The 15,626-nt window shown below is 40.3% G+C and overlaps 1 protein-coding gene across 1 annotated transcript in view; it reads right to left on the bottom strand.

Moving 5' to 3' along the window:
• LOC101859351 (cohesin subunit SA-2) overlaps positions 1–15,626 on the bottom strand; it is a 56,563-nt gene that overhangs the window by 22,662 nt on the left and 18,275 nt on the right. The window contains exons 12-28 of the mRNA XM_005104506.3: positions 14,804–15,023; positions 14,327–14,441; positions 13,438–13,541; positions 11,954–12,043; positions 11,063–11,152; positions 10,651–10,710; positions 9,525–9,668; positions 7,962–8,032; positions 6,911–6,998; positions 6,184–6,264; positions 5,690–5,782; positions 4,971–5,127; positions 4,373–4,506; positions 3,659–3,760; positions 3,424–3,492; positions 2,565–2,641; positions 431–565 (exon numbers count right to left, since the gene is read on the bottom strand). Of these exons, the coding sequence (XP_005104563.1) occupies positions 431–565; positions 2,565–2,641; positions 3,424–3,492; positions 3,659–3,760; positions 4,373–4,506; positions 4,971–5,127; positions 5,690–5,782; positions 6,184–6,264; positions 6,911–6,998; positions 7,962–8,032; positions 9,525–9,668; positions 10,651–10,710; positions 11,063–11,152; positions 11,954–12,043; positions 13,438–13,541; positions 14,327–14,441; positions 14,804–15,023 (1,830 nt within the window). The remainder of the gene's footprint in view (positions 1–430; positions 566–2,564; positions 2,642–3,423; positions 3,493–3,658; positions 3,761–4,372; positions 4,507–4,970; positions 5,128–5,689; positions 5,783–6,183; positions 6,265–6,910; positions 6,999–7,961; positions 8,033–9,524; positions 9,669–10,650; positions 10,711–11,062; positions 11,153–11,953; positions 12,044–13,437; positions 13,542–14,326; positions 14,442–14,803; positions 15,024–15,626) is intronic.

Raw genomic sequence — 15,626 nt, 5'->3', positions numbered from 1 at the left:
ACTGAAAGAGCTGCGGAGCTGGCCTACCATAGAAAACTGCATCTCCCCTCGACGCTTAACAGCAACAGAGGATAAAAAAGTAAAAGTAAAAAGTACAAGAGGGTAACAAACACAAAATAGAAGGAGGGAGATAAAGACGATAGATGTTTGATAGGAAAGAGGGAGCACCCGCCAACCATCCACACAGGGGAAGTCGACTGCTAGTTCTTCAACCTGCAGCTCAACTGATTTTTAAGTATGTGACTGTCTTTCCCTTGCCTTCAAGTAGCCATATTCCCATTTCGTAGGTACTTTACACGTCTTTATATGGTCAGTTTTTGGTTTAAAAAAATCTTACACCCTCCCAAAGCCATCAAACACTTTTGTTTGATTTTTTAAAAAAATAATTTTTTTAACTGTAAGAGTTAGAGTGTAAAGGAGCAGTACTCACACTGTCTTCTTGTCGATCTTCATGAGCTTGTTGGTGAACTCACACAACACCTCCAGAAAGGCCAGGTTCTGAGGGGCGCCGGCCGGGCCGCGGTCTGGGTTGTCAAACGGGTTCAGGCTGAACACGATGCCTTCTCTGGAGGGAGGGGGGAAAGAAAAGAAAATTGTACTTATTAATCTCACTCGCTGACAGACACTTTACGACTCTGTCACTCGTGGCTATCTAACTTTTCCCAAACTAAATCAGGGATACCCAATGGTATAACATAAAATTACGTAACAACTTACAAAGTAACATACGTGGGACTGGCTTTGGTGTAGTGTAAGGTGAGAAGGCTCTCAAATTTCTGATTGCCGAATTTGGGACAGTCAAGGGAAATTCGGTACAGTTGGCAAGCCCATGGCTCAACATCCAAAGAATGTTTAGTTTCAGTAAGAAATTTTTACAGCACTTGCAACACAATAAGGTCATTTAAGTACCGAAGATTAGAGGCGTTACAAGAAAGTAACAAACACAGAAAAAAGGAGAAGCGGTTAGGACAACAGATGTTTGATAGGACAGAAGGAGCAAACTACACCAGAGCACCCGCCAACCACCCACTGTTTCATGGATTCAGGCTTGCCAACTTTTTCAAAATCCAATTGGGGACATCAAGCGTTATAAATACTTGATTATATAACATCATCATCGATGTCTTTCACCCCCCGGCAGGGTAGAGATTTTATAACAACGAACAAAATTACATCAAGTGAGACTTGTTTTGGTGTAGTGTATGTGATAAAACCTTTAAAGTTCCCCGACTACTGCCAAATCTAAGACAGTCCCAAGAAATTCAGGACAGTTGGCAAACCCATAGCTAAACATGCGAAGCAAGCCAGGGTTTTGCCACCTATTTTAAAAAATCATTGTGACTATATTCACCACAGATCAAAGAAACCGAGCATGCAAAAAAGCAGTAAAATATACAATACAATGGACAAGAAATGGATTTTTTAAAACTTCAAAAGCACAACAAATGAATAAGCTTTAACATTATACCAATTACTGCATATGCCCAAAAAATTGATAAGTGCCACCATGTCGTGACACATGTCATTTGTTTGTTTTAGTAGAGTTTTTACGGCGCTCGCAACTGCATAAGGTCATATGAGCGCCAAGAGGTAGATGTCAACAGAGAAGTTCTTACAGGGAATCAGGCCTTCTCTGCTCACCTCTCTAGTTTCAACAGCACAAAGTCTGCTTCGACTATCAAGGCACCCCGGAAATAGTGGGTCACAAGAGAGTGACAAACATACCAAAAAAAGTAGAGAAAAATGACGATAGTAAGGATTAGGAAAGAAAAAGGAGCAGTTCCCTGTTGCAGTTCAGGCACAGTTATGAGCATGACATTGATGAATCAGCCCATTTACAATGTACTGTGCATAAGAACATGTTAATGTTCCCCCCTTAGGGAATGGCATAAAGATACTTTAGTCAACAACACCACCCCGGGTGGGTTGACACATGTAATGATGGACATAATAATAAATGGAGTAGACCAACAACAAGGCGTGATGAGGCTACCAATGTTGAAGTGCTGGCCAAGGCAAACCCCCAGAGCATGACAACTTTCCTGTGTTTAAGAAGACTAAGAAGGCTGGACCATGTCAAGAGAATGGACGACAACAGGATTCCGAGGCAACCTCTCTATGAAAAACTTGCCCAAGGAAAGAGACCATGACGAAAACCAAAATTGGGATACAAAGACATCTGCAAAAACAGCTTATCTAAGCTTGGAGTAGATGTTAGCATCTGGGAAGAAATAGTTGAGGACGGGAAAACATTGAGGAGAATGATAAAGAAAAGAACTATAAAGCGAGAGAGCAGCCTCAGAAACAACCAGTCTGAGAAGCGCCAACGACGAAAGGAAAACAGCGGAAATATAGAGCTTCGATCCACGCCACTGACATGCAAGCTCTGCGACAGAATCTGCACTTCAAATTAGCCATGAAAGAAGCTGCATGAAGACAACCTTGAGACCATCTTAAGATAAATTGACTGTCTCCATAGAGGAAAAGAGCCATTCAGATCAACCACACTAGAGCACACAACAACCACCCAGTTTTCAGACTCGGCCATCGTCACGACAACTCACGTGTGCATTGTAGCCACGGCCTCTCGGTTCTTTATCTGGTCCAGGCCGAACGACAGGGCAAATCTCCGGGACAGTTCCTGTGGTAGACATGAGAATAGACGGGTCAGGAAAAAATGTTTTAAAAAAAAGAAGAAAAAAAGAAGATGGGGAAAGAAAAAAAATTGAAATGGTATAGGTTTAACGCCCCTCCCAACAATGTGAGGTTTTTCAGGAGGTGCGACCTCTGTATTCAACTTCCATCTCCAAAACAAAATTTGTGTAAAATGCCTTACCCGAGGACAAATCATTGGATCCAGCTCAGCCTCAAACCCCTACAACCCGTAATCCCACAGTTACGGTCCCAGTAGCCTAGCCACTAAGGGATTGAACTAATATCTTCCCAGTACAATGACAAAGCACCCAACGTCTACACCATCATTATTTACAATTATGTAAAACAACTTCATTTTAAAAAAGAAAAGACTTTGAAGCACACTTCTCGCAAGCCAGTGGAGATATCAGCTGAAAAAATAAACACAGGAGTCAAAGTTGTAGATATTCAACTCATGCCATTTTTTTCTATTTCAAGTCTAATGTCTTTTAATATTTCATACTAATTAATCATGGAGAGTAACCTATAAATTAGACGCACCAAGAAAAACTTTCACAATATAACACGTAATATCTTTCTCTTATTCTCTTTCTCTCTTTCCAAGGGCTAACATTCAAGCAGTATATAATTTAAATTTTTTAATGTATACCTGCATGTGTTTTTACGGTTCTGTACAGCCAAGAAAAATTTCCCTCTGGGATAATAAAGTATTATCTGATCTTATCTTATCTTAGGTTGCCAGCACCCGTCACCACATTTGTCCCATACCTTGATGGACTGGAAGGCATCAGACGACCGGTCTACCTCTCCTTGTTCTGCCTGGAGCTCCTTGAACAACTGCAGACAACAACAGAGAGAAAAATGACTCACAAAACAACAATAAGTATAAATAAGAACAAAATTAAACAAATAATAAGCTAATTAACGAAGAGCCAAACTGTACATCTACCTTCTAGAACTCTCTACGCCACAACCAGTCGGTTGGGAAAAGTGCGACACCTACCTGCTGCAGACTCATCGCAAGCGTCTTCGAGGTGATCACTTTGTTGATTTCTCTCGCCTTACTCAGGGTAAACTTGATGATGTCACCATAGTCATTGTAGAACTGGTGAGGGAATTATGCAAATCATTATATAGCATACAAAGAATCCAATGGATTTGAATGAATTAAAATTATAAAATATACATGTGGAATGTGAGTGTAGCAACAAACAATGCACTTCTGTATAAATGAAGGGGAAAAAAATATTTGTATCTCATTCAAGAAGGTGAAAAAAAAAAGTCTTTTAAAAGACATGTTTTTACTTTTATTGTCCTGAAAAATGTTAGTCTAGTCTTTAAAAAAAAAAAAATCTTCAAACCTAGGAGTCACTTACAAATAATGTTGCCACCTTATTGGTTAGCATAGAGCATTTATGATAACAATCGTCCATCCCCCCTCCCCCCACCTTCATATGGATCTAGTGCTTGAACATCTTGATGTTGTCCTAAAACATTTACAAAAAAAACAGTACTAATCCCCCACATACATAGTGCTTGAACATCTTAATGTTTACTGATATTATCATAAAACATTTACAGTGGAACCTGCTCTAGCAGTCACCCGAATAAGGTGACCACTTTCCTCCTCAACAATGGGTGGCTATTTTACACAATTATTTCCACTATACAATAAAGAAAATTCAGCCCCTCCCTCTCCCATTTCTCCCGTCCTCACCTTCATGTAGTGTTTGAACATGGTTGCGGCGACTTTGATGTGAACCACGTTGTAGACGACCAGTTTGCAAAAACACGCCAGGAAGTTACGCCGCTTGTGTAGCTCTTCGATTTTCACGTTCTCGTCGATATCGTCTGTGGATATCCCAGTCAGAAGTTTTTCTCAGTTTGTTATTATAATTCAGTTGCAAATCGTTCAGTTTTGCTTTTGTACTTCAGTTCAGAATTATTTTTTTTTTTAACCTCATTTTTATATTATTCCTACAAATATGGGTAGATCAGTAAGAGAAAAAGTAACGCTGTCCTTGACTATTTAATCAAAAGATGAAAAGATACAACGCCAAAAAATTTTGTCGCAGAGAAACGAAGTTCCATATCTGAGACACTGCTCCAAATCTAATATTTCACCGACAGAAGGAAGGGGAGAAGAAGGAGGAGAAAGAGAATGAGGTGGAGGAAGAGGAAAAGAACAAAATAGGGGAAAAAAAGAAAAAGAAGAAGATGGATGACTAACAGGGGGTAAGGAGTACAAATGGGAATGCAGCAGCATTAGCAAATTAAAGAGGCATGCCTATTACTATCATCACATCTGGACTCACCATCATCGTCCTCCACAAAGACTTTGGTCATCAGGAAGTCGTTGAGGTGTGCTGTCAGCTTGGGCTCCACGCTGAACACCAGGGGGCCCATCAGGGGGTTGGCGTCTGCCATGTGGGGCCCGAACACGATCAGTAGGTCACAGATGGTCACGTACGCCTGAACACGGGGGAGAGAAAAGACAAAAGTAAAAAAAAAACTTTTAACACACGTGAGGTATTCTGACAAAATGAGTCATAAATGGTCACATACATCTGGCCACAAGGGAAAGAAAAAAACCCAAAAAAGTTCAAACATATGTGAGGCCCTCTGAAAAAATGAGCAACGGTTTAAAAAAAATTAAAATCCATTCACATATTGACTGCTTAGCATAAGACCCCACCACATGCTATTTTATTTGACAGAGACGTACGATTGGAGTTTTACGCTGAACAGTCGGTGGGTGAGGCATGCTGACAAAATCAGTTACTTCTCCGACTTCAGCCCAATGCAAACTAACGGTGGGTTGAGTTTGTACAATTTATCAGAATGAAATGATAAAAGACATATTGAAAGAGAGGGGGGGGAAATGAACAACAAAAATACGAACAAACAAAAACTCTCAAAAAAAATAAAAATAAATAAATACAACAATGAAAAAAACAAACAAAACAAAACACCCAAAACACAACCCAAAAACAACAACCAACAGCAACAAAAAAGCAACCCAACCCATACTGACCTCCTCCTTGACCTTCTCCCCATCGTGGAACATGAGCTCGTGACAACACAGCATGAGGTGAGCCAGCTTCTTCCTCAACCGCTTCATCTCGTCCTGGCACGACGCAGACATAAAACATCAATTAACACATGGATAACAAGGACTGCTTTTTTTTTTTTACAATCTGAATTACATTACAAACTAATTGTGGCAAATAAATGTGCATTGCAAATGCATTCAAATAAGAACATTTATTTGTATGCCATATAGGCCTATCTTATGTCGGGCGAATATATTGAAAAAAAACCCAAAAAAACCCTGAGTACTTTCATGTCATTTACGATACATTGCATTCGACTGATGGAAATGGAATTCAAGAAAAAAGTAGGATTTTATGCAAATCTTATTAGGGTTCTTCAATAGGCAACAAAAAAAAAAAAATGGGAGGGGTCCAATTTTATCAGAGTGCGTGGCAGGCCTAAAAGAGATGTAAAAACAACACAGGAGTAACTCACTGGTCTGGGCTTGGTTTCGTCAATGCGCTTCAAGAACCAGAGAATTGCCACGGAGCACGCCTGGATGGCCTTGCAAATGATCTGGAACACAAACAGTAGCACATGACATTGCTCTCTGATTTCGTAAGAATTTTATGGCACTTGCAACACAATAAGGTCGTATAAGTGCCGAAGATTATGTGTGTTACAAGGGAGTAACAAACACAAAAAAGAAGAAAGGATAAGGACTATAGATGTTTGATTGATAGGAAAGAAGGAGCAAACCACACCAGAGCACCCTCCAACCACCCACTTGCAATCTGAACTGCTGCAGTTCTCAAACATAAAGACAGTACATTACAGTGATTGCTGATTTGTTTGAGTAAAGAGAAGCACACCAATATATTAAAAGTCATTTAGTGCAGGGGAAAAGAAAGTCAGACAGAAGCAATACAGGGAAAGAAATAAAGTAATACCTTCCAGCGGCACCCTCCAACTACCCGCCATTGAAGAGAGACAGACAAAGAGAGGGAGGGAGAGAGAGAGGGAGAGAGAGAGAGAGAGAGAGAGAGAGAGAGAGAGAGAGAGAGAGAGAGAGAGAGAGAGAGAGAGAGAGAGAGAGAGAGAGAGAGAGAGAGAGAGAGAGAGAGAGAGAGAGAGAGAGAGAGAGAGAGAAGACAAACACACACCACCCTGAGCGACCTGGGACACCCTGAGAACCTGCCCCACCCACCAGCTGAGCACTCACCTCCTCAGGAATGCTGACTTTGTCCCGCGCCGACTTGACCACCAGGAACAGGTCTTCCCACAACTCCCAGTTGGTCAGGTCGTGGCACCTGGGGACATGGGGGAATGTTCCGTCAATAAACGCTGTAAAAACTAGCTCTAACAGCCACCTGTCTGAGACACTTTAACGGCCACCTGTCTAAGACACTTTAACGGCCACCTGTCTAAGATATCACCTGTCAATAAACGCTGTAAAAACTAGCTCTAACAGCCACCTGTCTAAGACACTTTAACTGCCACCTGTCTAAGACACTTTAACGGCCACCTGTCTAAGATATCACCTGTGAATAAACGCTGTAAAAACTAGCTCTTACGGCCACCTGTCTAAGACAATCACCTGTCAATAAACGCTGTAAAAATTTGCTCTTACGGCCATCTGTCTAAGACAATCCAACAGCCATCTGTCAATAAATGCTGTAAAACCTGCTCTTATGGCCACCTATCCAAGAAACTCTATCAGCCACCCGTCAAAGACGATCACCTGTACAAAGAGGCACTTCCAATTTCCCTCCTTGCGTGGTTACAAAAATTATTTTTTTTACTTTACAATAACACAGTGTCAGGCGTCCACCTGTCATCCAACAAAAAATACCCGACTTGAAAGAAACCTAAAAAAGTAAAAGAATAGAATTCTACTTGTACATCAAATTGGATGAATGAAAGAAAAAACTCAAGTAAGATGGGAATTAAATAACCAGTAAATCAGAAATTAAAAGAATACTTCTCAAAAAAGAAAAGTCCATGCATGGAACATACGTACAATCAGAACAAGGAAAAGACAACCAAGAAGGTAAGAATCCCCCCCCCCCCATCTCAAAGCAGTCTCAAAATGTAAATGATTATTATTTTAGTTTTAGTAAGAGTTCTATTTCAGTCGCAAAACAATAAGATCGTGTAAGTGCCTGGATTATGGGTTGTACAAGGGAGTAACAAACATTTTTAAGGAGGAGAGATCAAGACAATAGATTGTTCCAACTGTTCATCAAACGGTATAAAGGAGACCACAAACTCACGAGTAAAAAGCGTAGATTCTCTTCAGGCTGGCCAGCAGGGCAAAAGCTTCGTCTTCGTCCGGAGTGTCGCCCTGAGGAATGCCAAATAACATGTAGCGTTTGGCCAGTGGGTATATATGTATGTGAGTCATGACGCAGTGGAATCAGACGCTTATCAATTTTTTGGCATTTGGAGCTATTGGTCTCATCTCAAAACTGGTTCACTCGCCATGCACGTGCAAATTATGAGCTTTTGAAGGAGGCAGGAGTCGTCTGGTGTCAAAGGTAACATTAACAAGAAAATGGTCACCAGTTTGGTAACCTCCAAAGCTTTAGTGTTCTTGAAAACTGCAAATTTATATATTTTTTTGTGCCTGCGGTCAATGTTTTTCAGAAAAATCCACACACAAAAGTATTTCTAAATGGATATAAAAAGTGTCGAACTAAAACCTCAGCTGCCACTCAGGAATTTAAAAAAAGGAGGAAATTCACGCGAAGGCGTACGCGCGCTCCCTGAAGGCCGGAGTAAAACCAGTGAGATCCAGAGGCAATATATACTGGAAAATCTAGCTTACGGTTTTGGAAGGGACAACTGTCATATTATTAACCATAGGCGACAGAATTAAAATGTATTTGAAAGAAAAAAAAACAACAACAAAAAACCAAATGGGACTAAGTTGACTAACAAGCATTCAAGTCAATTTAACAGTTTGGACTTGGTGACTAAAAATCCAGTGGTTTTTTTTGCCAGCTGGTGTCTCATAAAAAGATTTCTTTCACTTTAAAATTGTACATCGATGTAGAGCAGTATCGGATCAAGGAGGCAGGCACTCCTGTACAATTGCCGTCCCATTTGCACTTAGTGCCCCTGTAGTGTAGGGTGTTTCTTATTTAGAGATCTAAACTGAATTAAAATTATAGCCTAGGCTATCTAATCTAGATCTAAAATCTAGATATCTAAATATGTGTAGATCTAGATTATATCTAGAGATAGATTATTTTGATCTAGATCTAGATTCACTTCCACAGCCACAATAGCTGTCATGTAAACAAACGGGACCGCAATTGTACAGGAGTGCCGCGGGGCGCAATTTCTGTCGCAGCAAGCGGCTAGTTCAATTTTCTAATGAACTTTTAAAGTCGCACACCGGCTGCTTCTTTCTCATTCCAGCTCCTTTTATTTTTACATTCTGCATCAATTTCTCTCGAATTTCCGCCGTTTTCAATGACAACTCGGCGCGATCGACAGTGTGCTGATCCACCCACAATAAACAATGTGAAACTTGCGCTGGGCCTAGAAGAACGGAAGTAAAAAGCCATGGGCGGACATGCGCAAGCGGCGTTTTCGTCTCTCTTCCGGTTCGGTGTTTTCCGCGGGTAAAAAAAAAAGTATAGAAATTTGCGACCGAGAGCGGTCCCGCGGAGGAAGGAGGAAAGTAGCGGGACAAGCTAGATGAAGCGGAGTTTCCGCTATTTAGCGGGAAAGTGGCAGCTATGCAAAACAAAACATTTTTAAAAATTGTCCCATGAGCAGAAAAATGGCCAACGGCTGTTGGGTTTCTTTACTTTCACAATGAGACAAACCTCTGTGAAGTAGTCCTGCACGGCCTGCTTGAGCTTGATGACCAGCGCATCCACCAGCGTCTTCTTGCTGACCTCGCACTTTCCAGCAATGGCAAACTCCTCATTACACAGACACTCCAGGCACTTGGAGCACGCCTCCAGCACCTGACAACCGCCGCAGACAGACAGGAGGAGAATTAAACACTTTCACAATAATGACCGACCACGAAAAGAAAATAATGATGAAGAATAACGATAAAAACACTTTCACAATAATCACTCACCACAAGAATAAAATAATGATGAAGAATAATAATAAAAACACTTTCACAATAACAACTGACCACAAAAAGAAAATAATGACTGATCACAAAAAGAAAATAACGACTGATCACAAAAAGAAAATAACTGATCACAAAAAGAAAATAATAAAAATGAATACTGATCAAAACACTTTCACAATAATAGCTGACCACATAAAGAAACTTAATAATGATAAGGTATAACGATAAAAGCACTTTCACAACACCTTACCGCTAGCAGACCACAAAAAGATATGAAAGTAAAAAACTTTCACAATAACTGACCCCAAAAAGAAAATAATGACCAATAAAGATTAAAAACACTTTCAAAATAACAACAGACCCCAAAAAGAAAATAAAGACGAAGAGTAATGATAAAAACACTTTCACAATAATAACTGACAACAAAGAAAGAAGGAGCAGACCACCCCAGAGCAACCACCAACCAACAACTAAAAACCTTCAATTTCAATATACCTGACTACAAATGACCAGGACAAATTTCTCCCGAGAGATGGATAAAGATTGCCATCGTAAAAAGAAAATAATGACAAAGAATAATCATAAAAAACACCTTATCACCAGGAGAAAGAAGAAGAAATACACTTTCAAAATACCTGACCACAAAAACAAATAACAGATCAAGTAGAACACTTACCTGACCATAAAAAGAAAAAGAATGACAAAGAATAAAGACAAAATACGCCTGAACACCATGAGACACAAAAAAAAAAAGGATTGTAAAGCGAAAAGAGCATGCTGTAGAGTGTGGCTTTTCGATATACAGGTGCTATTTATTCATCTATTAACTTACAACAAATTCAAATCTGGACACCATAACTCACCTCATTCCCAGTGTGTTTTTCTACAATATCGTTGACGTATCGGAGCAACAGTTCCAAGTTCTGAAAAGAGAAAGCAACAATCAACAAATAAGCCATGACATTTTTTGTCCCAGTCAGCTTAGGTTTGGTTTTAATCAACGTTTTTTTTGTTTTTAAGTTTAAGTTTTACGGCACTTACAACACACTTAGGTCATATAAGTGCTGAAGATCTGAGATGCTAAGAAACACAAAAAAGAGAGTAACAAACACACAAAAAAGATGAAGGAGAGACAAGGACAATAGATCTTGATAGGAAAGAAAGAGCAAACCACACCAGAGCACCTGCCAACCAACAACCCTTGTGTAAGATTTCCTTGCCAACCCTTTCAAAAAAAACCCCAAAAAAGCAGAGCTTGTAAAAAACCACCCTCACCTTCTCCTGCCTGCCTGAGGTGTAGATGTCCAGGTCAAAATGTAGCGGGATCTGCAACAAGTTGGCCACTTTCTCTGGGTCCATCAAATACTGGAACAGAAAGAAAATAAATAAACAAACAAACATAAAACATATAACAAACACAGTTCCAAAGAGTCTTTCAATAGAACACAACAACTGAAAACACAGACCAATGATTTTCTCATTAGAGATGATAAGACAATTATAATTATGAATTCTGAAAACTAATTCTTCACTACAACTGTTCTTTTTTTGTCTGTTTACGTAAGTTTTACAGTACTTAAAAAACAATACGGTAATAAAATAGCTGAAGATTAGAGGTGTTACAAGAGAGTAACAACCACAAAAAAGGACGATAGACCAGGACGATAGATGTTTGATAGGAAAGAAGAAGCAAACCACACCAGAACACTCACCAGCAATCTACTTCTTTACAATTGTAACACAATTCAGAAAATGCACAATTAGTATACAAAACAACTTCCCATGTTTGAAAAACACATGGCCCTTTCAACAGTCAATTGACAAGCAAACAGAAATAATAGACAGAATATTAAGAAATAGAATCTACCAGTGAGACAGCTTTTATTGAAAAAATTCATCTTTCATCTAAGAGACAGAGTTAAAGAAAGCACATGGCCCTTTCAACAGTCATTTGTGAGGTGAAAAACAGGATAAGCAAACAGAAATAATGGAATGATTATAAAAGAACAAAATCTACTAGTGTGACAGCCAACGATCACCAAATACATCACAGAAAACTAAAAAGTATGTATTCAAAACATCTACAACGTTCACGACTTCAGACAAAACTATTAGCTACCAAAGGGGGGGGGAGGAACACACAAAGAGTTCTGTAACAATTCCCACCTTGAGCAACAACTGGGGTAGCGCTGAGATGAAATGTTCCGTCAGTTTCTGTTTGTCTTCCATCACTTGCTTCGACTCCTTTGCCGACATCTGAGAGAAACAAACCACCAAAATAAAATAAATAATTTTTAAAATGATAAATTTCTTTTAAAAAACTAAAAACGTAGCACAATACACTAAATCTTAAGTGTCAATAGTAACAGTGAAGCAGGAAAATGTTCAATTTTTTAATGGCTTACCAACTTTTGCAAAACCTAATAAGGGACACCAAAGCTGTTACCTCACAGTCCACATACACCAAACAAAATTACTTCACGTGGGACTGGTTTTGTTGAAGGGTATGTGATTGTTGTTGTTGTTATCCATCCAGCAACAGCTGGACTCTCGCCCTTCTGTCCTATGCCATGTAGTGATAAGTGCAGGTTTGCTGCATTAGCTGTAATGTTCCGTTGAGTGTGTTGTCAAAGTCAGGTCTCGGAGGGAGAAAAGTGTATGTGATAAGGCACTTAAGTTCCAGATTGCCCAATCCAGAACAGTTGAGAGAAAAATCTGGACAGTTGGCAAGCATAATTATTGCCCCAAATTTGTATCTTTAAAAAGAACAATTTTTTTAAAGAAAGAAAGAGAGAGAGATATATACCATCTTCTACTAATCTTTATGGAATATCTCGGTTTCTCCGCCCACCTCCTGAATGATGTAAGCTGTATCAAGTGATTGTGGCGTTAAAATCACCAACATTTTATGGGGGGGGGGCTACACCTGGAGGCTATCTCGCTTATTACTGGACCGAATTTTACCAAATTTCACACATATAACAAGCATAGTAAGGAGTCTTAAAATCCGCAATCAAATTTGAGAAAAAAGTTTCGTTTCCATGGATACGCCGCCATATTGGATTTTATTGACATGTCTTACGTAATGAATACCGCACTTATCGATCATGGAAATCGATTGTTTTTTAGCATGCATGTTCACAAACATTAGATCTAAAAATTAGTCTGTTGTTTTTTTCCTAATCGAATTAGAAACATTTTAATGAATTTTTTCCTGAGGTAGCATTCAATTTTGCTAAAAATCCGTGAAAATCCACACTCCAGACACCACCAACAAAAATCTATTCCATATATCAAACATTCAACAGACAAATTTTTAGTATTACCTTTTCTCTTCATTCTGTGAAAATTTCATGAAGATTGGATGAAAAATGGTGGAGTTATTAAAAAAAGTACAGAGAAAAGTTGCGTTTTGAGAAAACGGCCGATAAAGAAAATTAAAATAATGACTATATGAGGAAATGGCGGTTACAAACATGCCCGGTATGGGAAAAAATACAGTTTTGGGGGGTTCTTATGCCATGAAATAGTTGTAAGAGAGGCTGAGGAAGCTAAAAATGCCTACAACTCAAATTCCATGATTTTGAGCCGAATTTTGATTTTGAGGGTGTAGCCCCCCCCTTAAAGTTTTTTTCATGTGATTTCTTTACCTTCCTGTTGGGACCTCTGCCCACCGGCGACTCGCCGGAGGCGGCCTGCTTCACACAACACACCATGATCTCGATCAGACTCGTCTCCTGTCGGTCGTCCAGGGCTGACCGCCACAACACACGCACACACAGAGGGGACAGAAGGATTCAGTTACTTTTAGTCAGAAGTTTTACAGCACTTAAACCACAATCAGGTCTCGTAAGTGTTGAAGATTTGAGGTGTTACTAGAGTGGTCTAACAATTTTTCAAATACAGTCGAACCTGTGTAAGACGGAATCGCAAGGGAGCAGGGAAAAAATACTGTCTTAGACATTTTCCGTCTTAGACAGGTGAAACCCTCGGAAGGGAGCGGATTTTTCTTTCCGTTTCCACGTTGGACAGGTTTCCGTTTTATACAGGTAATTAAATAGGAATATATCAAGGGGGGGCGGGGAGATTCCGTAAAGACAGGTTTCCGTTTTACACAGGTTTCCATTAAGGCAGGTTCGACTGTATATTATATATACATACAACAATAGTCTGACAAAAGAACATACACACGCACAACAAGACAATCACTGCGGCCACTGATCAATCACACTTGCCCTCGAAAGAAAAATCAAACTAGCAATTCGGTAAACTTCATGCGAACAACTTACACCACAGAATTATGGGTTGTTTTTTTCAATCCAGCAAACGCCTCACATTCCACCCCCACCCCCCTCCCCATTAATCCACCAAACGACTTGCAAACATACGCCACAAAATTTTATAGGTTCTTTTTTTAATCTTGAGAATGTCTCACCTTCAATCCCCTTCCCCTCAAACTTTTCATTAATTCAACAAACTACGCTTCAAAACTTAATGAGTTTTTTAAAAATTCATTCAACCATCGGGCCCAGGTCTCACCTTCCTCTCCCTTCCCCGGCTCCTCCAACAAGAGGTCGGTCATACACTCCCAGTCCTTGATCATGTCGTTGATGTCCCACAAGCTGTCCACAAGGTATGCCGCATGCTCGTGGAGCTAGACACACCGACACAGAGAGATGGAGAGAGGGAGCGTGGAGGGGGAGAAGGGAGAGAAAGAGAGAGAGAGAAAAAAGAAAAAATTGAAAACGCCATTCTTTTTTACCACCAAAAAAAAACAAACAAACAAACAAACAAACAAAGAAAAAACACCAACAAAAAAAAGCAACTAAATATAGATTATAACTCCATTTCTTGTCTACTTTGATCCCTGACACCCCAAGCCCCCCCCCCCCCCCCCCCCAAAAAAAAGAACGGTATTAAATTTATTTGAGACCCCAACCCCCAACCCCCTCCACTCCTTCAATCTCCTTCAACACACCCCCTCCTCCCCAGCCCTAAATCTAACAAACCTCTCACCTCACTCTCAATAAAGAACTGAACCAGATCTCGGACGAGAGGTGTGTTGAGGCTGCGTTTCTTGCCCTTGGCGGAGCGCACGGGCGGGGCATCGTCGTCGCGCTTGAAGAGCTTGTGGTTGAGGAAGTCTCCGGCCGCCTGCGCCACATGGCGGTGAGACGAGTACACCAGCTCGTACACGTTCTCGCAGTCTTTGTCTGTCAGCACGTTCTCACTGTATCTGGAGAGGGAGGGGGAAAGACAGTGAAACGGAAAGTTTCTCATCATATTTTATCCATCATCATCATCATTGGTGGTGGTGGTGGTGGTGTGTGTGTGTGTGTGTGTAGGGGGGGGGGGGGGGAAGAGAAGAAGGGGAGGGTGACAGTGAAACAGAAAGTTTCTCACCATATTTTATTCATCATCATCATTGGTGAGAGGGTGGGGAAGCAAAGCGGAAAGTTTCTCCTCATGCTTCATTCACAACCAGAAATTCAACGATGTACGTAGGCATGACCAAAATTAGGAGTTCTCCTTAGAATCCTCTCTAAATGTCAGAGGTTGGTTGTTTTTTTTTGGGGGGGGAGCTTTAGCTTTGGACTTTTAAGGCACTTGGAACACAATTAGGTCATATAAGTGTCAAAGATTAGAGGTGTTATTCGATAGCAACAAACACAAAAAAGGAGGAGGTGAGATAAGGACAATAGATGTTTGATAAGAAAGACGGAGCAAACTGTAACCGCCAACCACCCACTTGGGGGGAAAAATCCGACCCCTCAGAACCCTAGTGAACTGAGATTAAGTAACAAACCAACTGTGGCAAATAAATGTGTATTGCGAAAAC

Source organism: Aplysia californica, unplaced genomic scaffold, assembly GCF_000002075.1.
Source record: "Aplysia californica isolate F4 #8 unplaced genomic scaffold, AplCal3.0 scaffold00422, whole genome shotgun sequence".
Lineage (NCBI taxonomy): Eukaryota > Metazoa > Mollusca > Gastropoda > Aplysiida > Aplysiidae > Aplysia > Aplysia californica.
This window is presented reverse-complemented; position numbering and strand designations above follow the sequence as displayed.